The sequence below is a fragment of the Esox lucius genome, chromosome 8 (genome assembly GCF_011004845.1).
Source record: "Esox lucius isolate fEsoLuc1 chromosome 8, fEsoLuc1.pri, whole genome shotgun sequence".
Classification (NCBI taxonomy): Eukaryota; Metazoa; Chordata; class Actinopteri; order Esociformes; family Esocidae; genus Esox; species Esox lucius.
The window spans coordinates 33,540,529-33,554,659 of NC_047576.1; the positions used below are offsets into that span (position 1 = coordinate 33,540,529).

The 14,131-nt window shown below is 39.9% G+C and overlaps 1 protein-coding gene across 7 annotated transcripts in view; it reads left to right on the forward strand.

The window, feature by feature from the left end:
- The window catches only part of arhgef18b (rho/rac guanine nucleotide exchange factor (GEF) 18b), an 87,983-nt gene that overhangs the window by 45,760 nt on the left and 28,092 nt on the right, over positions 1 to 14,131 (forward strand). For 6 of the 7 annotated variants that reach the window (XM_034293743.1, XM_034293746.1, XM_034293745.1 and 3 more), the window contains one exon: positions 11,381 to 11,448. In XM_034293743.1, coding sequence (XP_034149634.1) covers positions 11,381 to 11,448 — 68 coding nt within the window. Of the gene's footprint in view, positions 1 to 10,946; positions 10,957 to 11,380; positions 11,449 to 14,131 lie in introns of those variants that run through there. The other variant, XM_034293749.1, reaches the window with a different exon arrangement.

Here is a 14,131-nt window from a genome sequence, read left to right on the forward strand (position 1 = left end):
AGCGACATGCCATCCCATCCGGTTTGCATTTAGTTGGACCATCATTTATTTTTGGTCCAACTTTAGGACAATGACCTCCAGGCTGTGTAAGGGCTATTTGACAAAGAAGGAGAGTGATGGAGTGCTGCGCCAGATGACCTGGCCTCCACAGTCACAGGACGTGAACCCAATCAAGATGGTTTGGGGTGAGCTGGACCGCAAAGTGAAGGCAAAAGGGCCAACAAGTGCTAAGCTTCTCTGGGAACTCCTTCAAGACTGTTGGAAAACCATTTCAGGTGACTACCTCTTGAAGCTCATCAAGAGAATGCCAAGAGTGTGCAAAGCAGTAATCAGAGCAAAGGGTGGCTACTTTGAAGAAACTAAAATATAAGACATGTTTTCAGTTATTTCACACTTTTTTGTTAAGTACATAATTCCATGTGTTCATTCATAGTTTTGATGCCTTCAGTGAGAATCTACAATGTAAATAGTCATGAAAATAAAGGAAACTTTTGGCCTGTATATGTATACGTGTATGTATGTGTATATATGTATGTATATAAATAATATTTTTTGTTTGGTTTCAAAAATGGCCTTGAGGCTAAAATAGACTTTTGTATTGTGCAATCAACAATTTTTTCTGCAGAAGCAAATGTTTTTGGTATGCAAAAGTTCCTGATCTCTTGCATCGAATAGGGAAATCACAATAATACTACCCTGGGGCATTAGATGGTGATCAGTATCTGTAATGTATCCCAAAATCTCCAGCTGGAAGTGACAGCAACCAAACCCAGGAACAGGGAAAGAACTGGTAGCCTGTAAACAAAGAGATTTAACTGGCAAGACTGGACGTTCACCGTGAATATCAGCTAGTTATCCTCAATATTGAGTTTTTTTTACTTCTGTTATTGCGTTATTTGGCATTTTAAACAGAATGCAATAGAGAGAGAGTGAGATGTTCAGTGTGACCAATCAACCCTATCTTTACAGAGATTTCATCCCATGAGTTTGGTCTTTATATATATGTAGGTCTTCATTGTGTAGATGCAAGGAGAACTGGGCTTGTTGTGCAACCTGGAAATCCTGCAGGCTTTCTTTCTTTTCCTTTTTTTTTAATGGTGTTCCTGGAAAAAGAGAAAAGAAAGAAGTATTTTGTCATCAACCCAATAAACCAGTTACAGATGGGGAGGTTCACAGACTTTTGACCAATCACCGTATTCAAGCCTCAATCCAACATTAGAACTAGGGCTGTCAACGAATATTCTAAATTCGAATATATATTCGAATAGTTTTAAAAAAACGAATTTCGATGGTGAATATTAATATTCAAATCTTTTTAAAAAATGTGGAAGAAAACATTTGCGGTAGCAGAGGTTGTCTGGCTGTCTGCTTTGCGAGTGGGCGCGCTAGCACGCCTGACGGTACAGATCCATATGTCCGACACAACTGAAATGTGTTGATGATCCACGCCCCTGACCAGCAGCTGATTGGATGAACGCGTGATGTGGGTCTGGCTACTCGAATTTCAAGTATCATGGCGGCTTGTTGAGAATACTATTTACAAAAATAGTTCACTGAAACGTGTTTTTGAAAACATTTTAAGCGAGAAATAGGCCATGCAGTTGCTGAATCTTTTTTCATTTCAGCTCAACAAAGGTTAGTTTGAAAGATATTCGTCTACTTCTACTGGATACTCTACAACTGTGAAACTTCAATTAATGTTAATATTTGTTTCAATCACTGAATGAAGCCTGCTATATTTGGGACAATAGTTGCGACCTTATATTGCTTGCACAAAACTCTTGATCAGCATTCAAAATGTGTTTATTGTTATTCATTTTAAACCGTAATTGCGCAGAGAGCGTGAGGGCAAGAGAGAAAGTGCTTGAGCGAGCGAGCGAGCGAGCGTGAGGTCTGCGGTCTTGGTCATCATTTGATTTACTTGTATTTGTGTAGGTAATATGTTGTCAAATATGTTTAAACTTAACTACTTGTATAGGTAGTCTATTTATGTCTCTTTGTATTAATTTGTCCTGTTATTGACGTAATGCGCGTCATTGACCAAATGCGCATGCGCAACCAGATGTTTGAATAGTTTGTGTTTTTTTAGAGGGAATATTCTAACGTAATTTTTGAGGAATTTTGACAGCCCTAATTAGAACTGCATACCCTTAGTTCTCATTACTGTGTATTACCCCCTTTAGCATCAATGACAGCGTGCTGTCTTTTGTAATAATTGTCTATGAGTCTGAATTCTTGCAGGTGATACAGCTTCCCATTCGTCTTGGCACAGTGCCTTGAGGTCATGCAAAGTCTTTGGTTGTTTTGCATGAACTGCACGTTTGAGATCTCCCCAGAGTGGCTCGATGATATTAAGGTCAGGAGGCTGTGATGGCCACTCCAGAACCTTCCCCTTTTTCTGCTGTAACCACTGGAGGGTCATGTGGGCAAGTCCAAAAGCGTCCCATGTGCAACCTTCGTGCAGAAGAATGCAAATTCTCTGCCAGTATTTTCTGATAACATGCTGCATTCGTCTTGCCATACATTTTCACAAGATTCCCTATGCCTTTAGAGCTCACACACCCCCAAAACATCAGTGAGCCACCACCATGCTTCACAGTGGGGATGGTATTCTGTTCACTATAGGCTTTGTTGACCCCTCTCCAAACATAGTGCTTATGATTGTGACTAGGGGTGTAACGGTTCCTCAGAAGTCACAGTTCAGTACGTACTGAAACTTTTAAGTCATGTTCAGTACAATTTGTGTAAAGTGGGAAAAGACATGTATAACATAAAAAATATATATATTTCGAAGTTATAAACTTTGACCATTGCCACTATATTTAAAGCATGCATTAGGTTAGATTTTTTTCTTTATTTCTCCGTAAAAAAACAATTGCATCATTTTGCAATTACTCACCGGTCAGAAAGCGGTTCTGCACCAATGCCCGATAGAGAATGACGTTCAGAATAATAATTTGAAACCTAAAATAGGCTCAGTGGCCTTTTGTTTGAGAAAAGACTGAGCGCGCATATGGAGGAAGCAGTTTGGTAGACATGCAAAACTCAGCTACAGAACTAGAAGCCAATATTTACCAACACAACATTAAGTTTATTGGATGGAAAAGTCTAGAGAAGTTAGAATCACGCAAGGGGGTATGGTACACCACACGTTGTTATCTCCCAGAAGGTTAAGCGTACATGTTGTTGGGAGCATAATCCTTATTTACGATCATACCAATTTCCCAATGAATTTTCTTACGATCCTAACAATACGTACGCTTAACCATTTGGTAGGTATCGAACTCCATAACACTCCTGCCCCCTCGTTGATGACCATGCACACTCGTCTGCAACTGATTGCTGACCGTTCATATGTGTGTTTCCCCTGATTAATTGTTTGGCTTTAGAGAATGTTTTAGTAATGATATAAAGTCTGTTTTGTTGCTGGCTGTAAACCGACAACACACTGAATGGGAAATGGTTTCTTTGCCTGTTTGCCAGTAAGAGCTACAGAAAGCTATGACACTCTGGTCTGTGTATGGATCAAGACTGACTTTTTCATTCACAGCATTGTCTATTATTCGTCTAAACACACACATGGCTTCTTCACATATATACAGCTCTGGAAAAAATTAAGAGACCTCTGCAACTTTCCTTTCCAAAAAAGTGACGAACAGAAGGGTTAAAATTAAGAGACCCCTGCAAATTGAACGCTTCTGTTCCTCACTCAAAACTTTCCTTTTCAACTTTAAAATTTTGTTTGTCCCTACGCCTTAGTAAATGTGGCTAAGTATTCACAATTGTAAAACATGTCCCATCTCTTCTGTCCCTCTCCTCCTTCCCTTTGTGTGTGTGTCTGTGTGAGAACAACAATTAGCTTGGTTTCAATAAACCTGATGCTGTGTAATTTAAACATGTTCACCAGACAGTTTAAAGATGTATTCCAGTCACATGATCACCCCCATTGAAATTGCCAAGCAAAAACACACAGAAGTGATCTAACCTGGCAAAGTCTGTCTGGCAGCACCATCAGTCACAATCCTAGTCATGAAGTTCAGGTGTGAAGTAGGTAATTTTGGGAGGATGATATGTCTGTTTCAATTGGTTGTTATCGTTATGTCTTAACCAATAATTGGTTTGCATGTTGCAGCTTCTCACCTGAAAGGACATTTTAGATGGATGATCATGTGACTGAGCGGCCCTTTAAATGCCAGAGGTTACTGTGGGAACCTCCCTAGACACAACCTGCACTTGTGTCTGGGGAGAGCATTTTTCCTGTGACGCTCAGTAGCTTGAATCTGACAAGCACATGAACAAAATGTAAATAGCCACACATACTCTCTGGAGCAGCGATTCTCCTTACTGCACTTATGGTAGAGGTGATGTGATGGCCACTGTGTTGCTGTTATACTGCCAGTAATGTAGAAGTGGAGGCCTGAGGTAAGCCACTTTTTTAAAACAGGAGCCCTGCTTTTCTGTGAGCCAACCAGCAATCCTGATGACTAAAACAAACACGACCATGTGGTGTGCTGCTTAATAAATAGGGCATGACACACACACACACACACACACACACACACACACACGCACGCGCTTCGCCTTTTCTAGGTAGCTTAATGCCCAAGAAGAGCTTACCCAAATGAAGTGGCTCCCACAGGGTGCAGACAAAGTCAATGCTTCACTGGTGGTTGCATTAGGCCTGGTTGTTTACTTTTATCAATCTAGGCTGATCTCTCTCTAACCCAGTTTATTTGCCACTAGCTTTTCTCTTCACTCTGAGAATGTACCTATATGGATAGGCCTACATTGAAATGTTTTTTGGTGAAGAAATACATTTGGGGCCAGATGTGTTGATATGACATCCATGCTGTAGATTGCAATAATTCCCTATTTCATACAAAATAGGTTGGATACACTTTTCACAACCACTTAGATTTTTCACAAATTATACAGGATCAAGAAAAAAAATCTAAACATAAATGTACCATTTTTCCATTACAAAATGGAACATAAAATATAATTCTAAATTATAAGGTTTGAGGCAGGTCATCCTTGTTAACTAGGTTGTTTATCTCAACTGTGGTTACTTGCAAGTCTCAATAGGTTTTTAAATTGCAACTCAAATGTTTGAGTAAGCGAAAAACCAGAGGTGGGGGACTCGAGTCACAATTTTCAGGACTTGTGACTTGCTTGATTAAAGTATGAAAATGACTTGACTTGACTTTGACTTGAGAACAAGTTACTTGAGACTTGACTTGAAGTGGAGACTTGACTTGAAGCAATAAAATTATTTTATATGTTGTGACATCAGCACCACTAATCAGCGTATGTGCCTTTAACGCTGCACAATTCAAACCACACCAAACATGGCAGACAGTAATGTTAGTCGAGCTCCACAAATAGTATCGTTTGGATACAAGGACTTTGAACTGGACCGTGTGAATAAAAAAAGATTTGCCAGATGCAAAATATGCAACAACGTCAAATTTCATTCGTCATTTTAAGAACCACAAGGAAAGGTAAGAAAGTAATCTCTTTATATTCAGTTTCACTAAGATCTATAATGATTAAGTAATGGATTAATCTTTTGTTTGTCATAATTTGGCCTTGGTTGCATATTTTATTTTATTTTTTCTTGTTAGAAATGTGTATCATTACAGAATACATCTGGTAAATAGATGTAAGGGAATTTGACTATAACACTGGCATAGCCTGAATTTTAATGTTGATGGGCATCTTAAAATGAGCGGGCATGTATATTATTACACGTAGGCCATAATGTCTGTATTAAATGTGCGCATTTTCAAGTGTTTGTGGACTGCGTGTGGAAACTAAAAAGCATTGTGCTTACACCATAACAGTTAACTTTACTGCATGAAAGGCTAACATGGAGGTGCCGATGTGATTAATAGCACCTAAACATTTCGAAGAGTTACAGCGTAATTACATATTAGGCAGTTTTTCAGTCACAATAATTAGTTTCATAAGGTTGTTATTATTAGCCCTTATTACATGGATTGGCAGAATGCGTGTTATTTCTTGATAACAGACCTTTGCCATTAAAAACAGCGCGTTGCTATGGACGCAGCAGGATTCTAACCAGAGACGGAACGGACTATTTTCTTTAGAGGAAGCAATACAATCATTTTTAAATCAATAAATTCCTTTTGAAATAAATATTTTGTGTCAAATTATTATTTTATTTGGTGGGTAGCCATGTAATAAGCGGGATAAGGTATAGCGAGGCGGTTGTTATAGCGAATACAACCCCTTCAGGCTGATTCAAGATCCCTCCGCTTCGTCCCCCCAAAAAATTGTACCGCGGAGGAGAAAAATATTTGATTTTGTAATCGAGCTTCGCACCGAGCGCACGTCAGAAACAGTGGACAGTGTGTGTGTGTGTTCATCTCTTTAGTACTGTGACTTGACTTGACTTGAAACTTATAAGGACTCGACTTGACTTGCTTAGGGTGAACCCTTGACTTGACTTGACTTGCTTGATTTATCTGAACTGTGACTTGAGACTTGACTCGAGACTTGATGGTTAAGACTTGAGACTTGCTTGGACTTGACCATGTGTGACTTGTCCCCATCTCTGCGAAAAACTAATATTCTGCCTCCCTGTACCAGTATGAAAACGTAGACATTAACTAGTAACCCTGGTAATCTGGCTAATCAGTTGATGATGTAATTTAATTGACAACTAAATGTTAAAATGAGAAAGACATGCTAAAGTACAGCACCAAACAAGTAGGCTTGCAAATTTGCTAATATTATGAGTCAAAACCTTTATTGCTCAGTGACTTGTGTTAGCTATCATTAGGTAGCCTAATGCCTAAATCACACCTACAGTGTAAATCCGCAAATGTTTCCAGCATCAATCAATCCACTTCCACCAAGCCGATTCTGCATTTAACACGATGCATATGTTTGATGAATCCATGCACCACACAACACTGCATCTGTGTACACCAGTCTCTCTGGCTTGTCTGCTTTATTTTCTTAACATGATTTCACTGTATTTTCTAAATAAATCGCATGCCAGAATCATTAAAGAAACGTGCTGCCTGATATTCAAACATAGCTGAATATGTCTGAATATCAATATACTATGGGATTGTCATAAAAAGTAATTGACATTTTCCAGTCGGGAGGAGAGAGGGTCTTTCAGCAGCGGGGGGTGTGAGAGAGGGTCTGATTTTGGCGATGTTGCTGAGGTGAAAGAAGGAGGTTTTAATGACTTGATTGATGTGAGGCTCAAGGGAGAGGGTAGAATCAAAGATAAAGCCAAGGTTGCGGGCCTGGGGAGATGAGGAGACGATGGTGCCGTCGATGCTGAGTGTGGGGTTTATTGGTTTTGCTGAGTGTGGATTTGGAGCCTATGAGGAGAAATTCTGTTTTGTCGCTGTTGAGTTTGAGGAAATTGTGTTGCATCCAGGTTTTAATAACTGACAGACAGGATTTGATGTGGGAGAGTGGAGGATTGTGGGGGGATTTGGTGCTGAGGTAGATTTGGGTGTCATCGGCATAGCAGTGGAAGTCCAGGTTAAAATGGCGAAGTATCTGAAGCAGAGGGAGGATGTAGATGATGAAGAGGAGGGGGCCGAGTATGGAGCCTTGGGGAACACCTTGAGTGACTGTGGTTGTGGCAGAGGTGTGGTTATGGAGAGCGATGAAGTGGGATCTGTTGGATAGGTAGGAGTGGAGCCAGCTGAGTGCAGTACCTTCGATACCGAGGTCTTTGAGTCTGGTGAGCAGGATGTTATGGCTCACGGTATCAAAGGCTGCACTCAGGTCGAGGAGGATGAGGATGTTGAGGGAACCGGTGTCAGCAGAGGTGAGGAGGTTGTTGAGGACTTTGAGGAGAGCAGCTTCAGTGCTGTGGAGGGGGTGAAAACCAGATTGGAGGGTTTCGAATTGGTTATTAGCATGAAGATGGGTTTGTAGTTGTGTGGCGACTATGTTCCAAAACCAGAAAGCCCGCTTATCAGTAACATTAACTTAGCTAGACAACGTAATGTATCCCTCTGCTCCATTCTGTCCTGTTCTCACTCCATTCTCTAACAAAGATGAGCAGACATTCACCTTTCATATTGAAGATAAAGGAATGATGTCTGCAAATTATTCTAATATATATTTTTCTTAGATACAAGTTCAAAGAGCACCACTACACCTTCGGTTCAAGCCACTGACCCCCCTCTAGTACAGAAAGTCCTTTCACTTTTGCCATGAAGGGGAAGATGAGCAAGGAGAAACTGGAAGATTTGTGGTGAAGATTTGTAGTGATTACATTTGTTCGCTACGGTTGAGTCTCCTTCCTTTAGGTTATATTTTTCTATTTAAATAGTTTTGGTTTGTCATTGATTTTGTTGTTTTTTATCAGTCAAATTTTGTTATTTTTTTTTTATAAATGACTGGGAAAAGAAACCTTCCTGAATCCTGTCACTGTTGTAAGTTGACTGATTATAGCCTAATGTGCAAAGAATAAAAGTTAGGCACATTTTCCTTATTGAAATATGTTGTATTTCTTCTCTCCCAAAAATATTGGAATCATAATCGGGATTCAATAAGAACCGGAATCGATGAAATTGAAATGATACCCAACCCTAGTTCCATCCCTAGACTATGGTGAAGCACAAAGCATTTAGCCATTTTGTTCAAGTGTATAGATTCTATATCATGATCAAGTGCATTCATATATTTTCCTTTTCTCACTAAGCTGCACCTTTCCTTATCTGTCAGCTGGGAAGTCTACATATACCTGGATCAAACATTTTATCTGTATCATTACACTTGGCGCTTTCTTGGAGAGCCAGGGAAGGGTCAACTTTGCTAATTTGTAATCAGTAGCACTGTCGCTATCACCATCATAATCCACATTGTAATCAATATGTGTGATGTTAGAAGAACGACATGATGGAATTGAGTTAATAGCCCTCAACTCATGAGACCTTCTCAGAAACCTTGTTGGGAGAGACTTACGCTTCTCTCTGTGTGATTCACGAAACTGTCGCTCCTGGTGGAAATGGGCGTGGATGTCATCGCAGATTGATAAATAGGATAAAGCCGTGGATGCGTGAATGTGCAGCACATGTCCTTATTTACATATGACACACCCATAATTTATGCAGGTGTGACGATTAGCAACCTATGAATTGATAGATTTCAATTTAAAATATAGTCTGAAACGGCTAATTAACCATTCGTCATTCTCCATGACAAAATCAGCGCAGTTACAGAACACTTTTGCATCTTAGCCCCGAGCTGAAGCCCTTTAAAGGAGCAATCTCCGCCATCATTAGGGTAACTGCTTGACCCAGAACCACTTCTTTATTTATCCTCTCATTAATCAATTAAAGACACATTAGCTAATCAAAATGCCAGCCCCCGAAATTATAATGACTATTTATGAACTCCAAGTATGTCGATACGACAATGCAGAATAAAGTGAAATAAATAAATAATGCAATTATGGCCTACGGTAGTGATACGATATTTAATATTGTGGTATGTTTGTGTTATATTCCTTGTCATTTTGTTATCTATTACTATAATTGTGGTGGGGGGGGGGGGGGGGTGCAGACCCCCGGCCCTCAGAGGAACTGTTTTTACACCCCTGATTTACGTGTTCTTCGACCAGACGTGAGTTTGATCATAAGGATGCGACAAGGATAATATTAATGAATACCAGCTCTGTCGGTAAAATGGTCGCACGATCATTTTATGATAAATTTTGATTGTACGCATGTTTCATGAATGAGGGCCAATGTCTTAAAAGGGTCTGGTAGCCGTTTGTGATGGTCCCGGTCAGAGAGAGTGCTTTCTTATGTGAATGTCAAACTGTCATATTCAGTAGGCTAATATAGCCGCAGCCACTAAGCTATTACTGTTATGGACACTCAAGCTATTTTCTTCCTTTTTTTCAGCCCCGCTCACATTTTAAAACCTTTGTTGTCCATCTCTTGCATAGTGTTCCAGGCTCAGGTTTGACTGAGTAAGCTACCTAACATATTTCAGGCTGCTGCCGTAAGAAACAATATGGGACAGACCATTTGAGTAAAAGAGGGCGGTTCACACTAAAACATATATAACGTATTTGAAGGCATGATTTTAATTTATAATTTTTAGTACTAAGATCAAAATATTAAGACTAAATAATTATAAAATAATAGTCTATTGTATTTTTTTTAACATTATCTGTTTGAATTTTCACGGAGCCCTATAGGCCTTCAGGGACCATAGGTGGCTGCCTACCTTGTCTAGAGGCAAGGTACCACTACTGATTGAGAGCGAGAGAAGCCACCTTCTGAGGTAGTGTGCGCCACATTTTAGATAGCTCCCCCCTCAAGTTTCTGTTTAGTGAGCTTGCATATAGGTCGATTTTTCTGCAATTAAATACCGCAATTCAGCGTGGGATGTCTCAAACATCCCAGTGTAAATTAAAATGCTATAGGAATGATTATGCAAACTGAGAAGTCTATCTAGCGTTTTATTCTCTCAAACCCCTAGCGTCCAAAAATGTTGGGTAGTGATTCTTCAAACTTAGTAATAAACTCAAACAAACACAAAAAAGAGTAGCTGTTCAGATCGCAACCTTATAGAAAACCAATGGCAAGAGCTAAAATAAACAGTATGACAAAGGCACCGCTTAAACACTGCAGCTCAATAGTGGGCCAAGTTGCTGGTAGAGGAGATTAGGAAGCTTGCTAGGGCTGTAAAACTATTCCATAAACCATTTTTGAATATTTGTCCCTAAACATTTGGAATTTATTTTTAGTTGGTTTCTAGAGGTGTGGAGACTTTCTGTAGTCTCTTGTTTTCCACAACAGATGTGGCTCGCTGTCAGCTGGTGGAGGAGTGTTGATATGTTAATGCCAGCAGTAGTAGAATGAATCATAACCCAAACTGATTGGCAGATCAACCCTCAAGACCTTACTGGAAGTGAGTGAGATGATGATAAGATAACCAGGGCCGGTAGGTTTAGGCACATGTACATGAGATTTCACAAACACACTAATATTTGAATATGTTGTGTTCGTGTAGCCATTTTGTATTTGTTTAGTCTGTCAAATGTAAAAAAAAGAAATTAGACAACCCTAACCTTGCTAATGGTTAAAGAACATTTTAACTGCAGTTTTGATCAGGTGGGGCACATATCAGCACTGAAATTTGACATGGGACACAATTTTCCAGTTTTCACAGCATAGCTAGTCTTTTTTCTATTTTGTTGTTGATTGTTGCTCTCTGGGGTCCTAGAAATGGAAAGTTGCTATACCTCTTACATGAGGGGGCACATGCTTATTGTTTTCCATAACATCATACCCAACCAGTGTAATTTCCCCAGAGACCAGAGATGTTTTTTTTAATCTTATTATCTTTTTTTTTTTTTTTTTTGCAGACTGTGCAGTAAACGTTCACAAGAGTTGTCGGACCCTTCTACCTGAGTGTAACAGCAGCAAAAATAAGGTAAGTGTTAAACATTGAGCAATAAGTATTTTCCACCTCATCTCATTTAGACCTAAATATCTCCACACCATCAAAGTTAGTGAAATTCATGCTTAAATATTTTTTATTCTGTGGTATCTGGCTACACACTTGAAAAAAGGAACAAAACTATTATAGTGTTAAATCTGCTCTGTTGTCCACTTGATCAGCTAATGTACCCTACAATGTCCTCTCTAACAGCAACCAAAATACAAGCAATATATTTATTCTTTAACATGTTTCATATTTGATAGTTGTATTTTTTTCCTCATCAGTCATTTTTGTTCTCCTCTGGCTGTCCAGGACTAGTAGACATTTTATTGGATTTAAGTGCATCCAGCCTATAGTTTCTGCTTGGCTGTTTTCCTACGCTCCCATACACATTGGCTCTACAATGCTTCTAGCCTACAGAGCATATAATTCCCTCTTCGTTATGTTTGGGCCCCACAATTTATTTTGGACATTGAGCATGAAGACTGTTTATTAGAAGATCTGGGTAGGCTGTTTAGCGTATGAGCATAAAATTGTTTTACCATGCCGATACACAGAGGTGGGTGTGAGATTTTGGGAAGGCTGCTGTCTTTTAAATGCAGGAAATCCCTGCAGATACTAGGACTACAATGATTACCAAGTCATCGTATTCAACTAGTAAAACTGGTCAGCTTCCATTTGGTCCGTCAGTCATTTCGTAGGTTGCCCTTGTTATCCTGTGTATGCTTGACAACTCTGAGCACAATGATTTCACTCACCTTACTTGAAACTATTGAACCTGCATGCAATGCGGACAACATTTCCAAAGTGTGGGAGTATTTCAATAAATACTAGGCCAGGGAAACATAACGTGCCATTGTAGGTAAATACACTGGACTAAAAAAGAGATTGGAGTAGGATGGATGTCAGAAAACCATGTAAAAAGGGCAATTTTTTTTATGCTCCAAACACAGTATAAAATGGGGTAAGGGGCTGAGTGGGACCAACACAAAGAAACAAATAAACCCTAGCTAACTGATATACCTATGAACTGGCTAGACTCTAACTCCAAAAATAACCATAAGTTGCAATATGGGCAATGTACGTCAGAATTGTCTTTTCACCATTTGTACATTCACTATGCTTGAGCATTTGAAACGAAAGTATCCTGGTATGGAACACCGGTCTCTCCATGTGTAGCGGATGGATAGATTAGTGTTATCCCCAGCTGACATCAACTCAGTACCCCTAATATATGATTGCTTTTGTTAATGCTTCTGTTTGGACCAACTTGTGGCAACAGGGCTGCGTACTCAGCTCATTAGTTACGTTTAATAGAACAACAGACTATAGTGGTGGGCTGCGGTTGGTGGGTGTCCCTTTCGTTGATGCTTGGCAATGTGGGTGGATTGATTTCCTGCCTGTCTGGCCCTGTTCAGGGCCTCCCCCAGATAGGGCCACAGTGTCTCAGTCCCAAGGTCTTACGCTGCTATATTATTGTGCTGGGGGAGTTGGGTCAGTTCTCCTTCTCTACTATAAATCCTTGTTGATATGAGGAATGCATTTTCTGAATTTTCCCAGTCTCCTGTTTTGAACTTAGGAGGGCATGAGGTCCTGGCCCACATCTGCGGAATACCTGGTTTGGGGGACCCGTTGCTGTCCCTGTCCAGAATCCTCCTGGTTGTGTTGCAAATCGAGACGATGCCTGACGATTTCAGCTGTCACTGTGCTGACACCTCCTCCTCCCCTGTGTTGTCCCTGTCCTTGTCCATCTGGTCATACTTCCGACCTGGACTAAGTTTAAATAGACTCTAGACTCAGCCCACATGCATTTATTAATTACTACAATTGTAATCGTAATAAGTTCACCTGGCACAGCCAGAAGAGGACTGGTCACCCCTCTGAGCCTGGCTCCTCTCTAGGTTTCTTCCAAAATGTTGGCATTCTTAGGGAGTTTTTCCTAGCCATATTCAAGGAGCAAATCAACACTACTGTTGTTTGCTCCTTGGGGTTTAAAGCCAGGTGTTTTGTAAAAGCACTTTGTGACATCTGCTGGTGTAAAAAGGGCTTTATAAATACATTTGATTGATTGATATAGTCACAGTACATCAAATGTATTTTATGAAGCACTTTTACATCAGCAGTTGTCACAAAATGATTATATAGAACACGCAACCTGAAACCCAAGAGCTGCAACAAGAAATTGATACACAATGGCTAGGTAAAACTAGTAGGGGTAAAACCTAGGAAGAAACCAGACTTCAGGGAAGCGCCACGTTAAGAATTAACGCAGCGGAAGCACTGCTATGACATCTTTGGGTGTGTACATGGAGATAGAGAATTTAATCTTTGGGTTGCCTGTGAATTTATCTTTTGAAGGTCCTCTGTTGGGGTACAATTCAGTTGGTTGATGGTGACCGTAAAACGTAATAAGATGTTCCAGGATTATGAGGAAAATGGGTTAAATTTTTGCTTCAAAGGCCTTCGAGGGGATTCGAGGGGATCATTGGAATGATTGAGTAGCTAATAATTTTTAATAGCCACTGGCAAGGCCATACCTCCAATCTCGTCTGGAAACACAGATTTTCAGCATCAAAATTTCTGTTGGATATATATTTTTTTTTTTTCAAATATACCGCCACAGGCTTGTTGTTGGGCTTAGTGTGGTTTAAATATTTTTTCAAACTGGATAGAA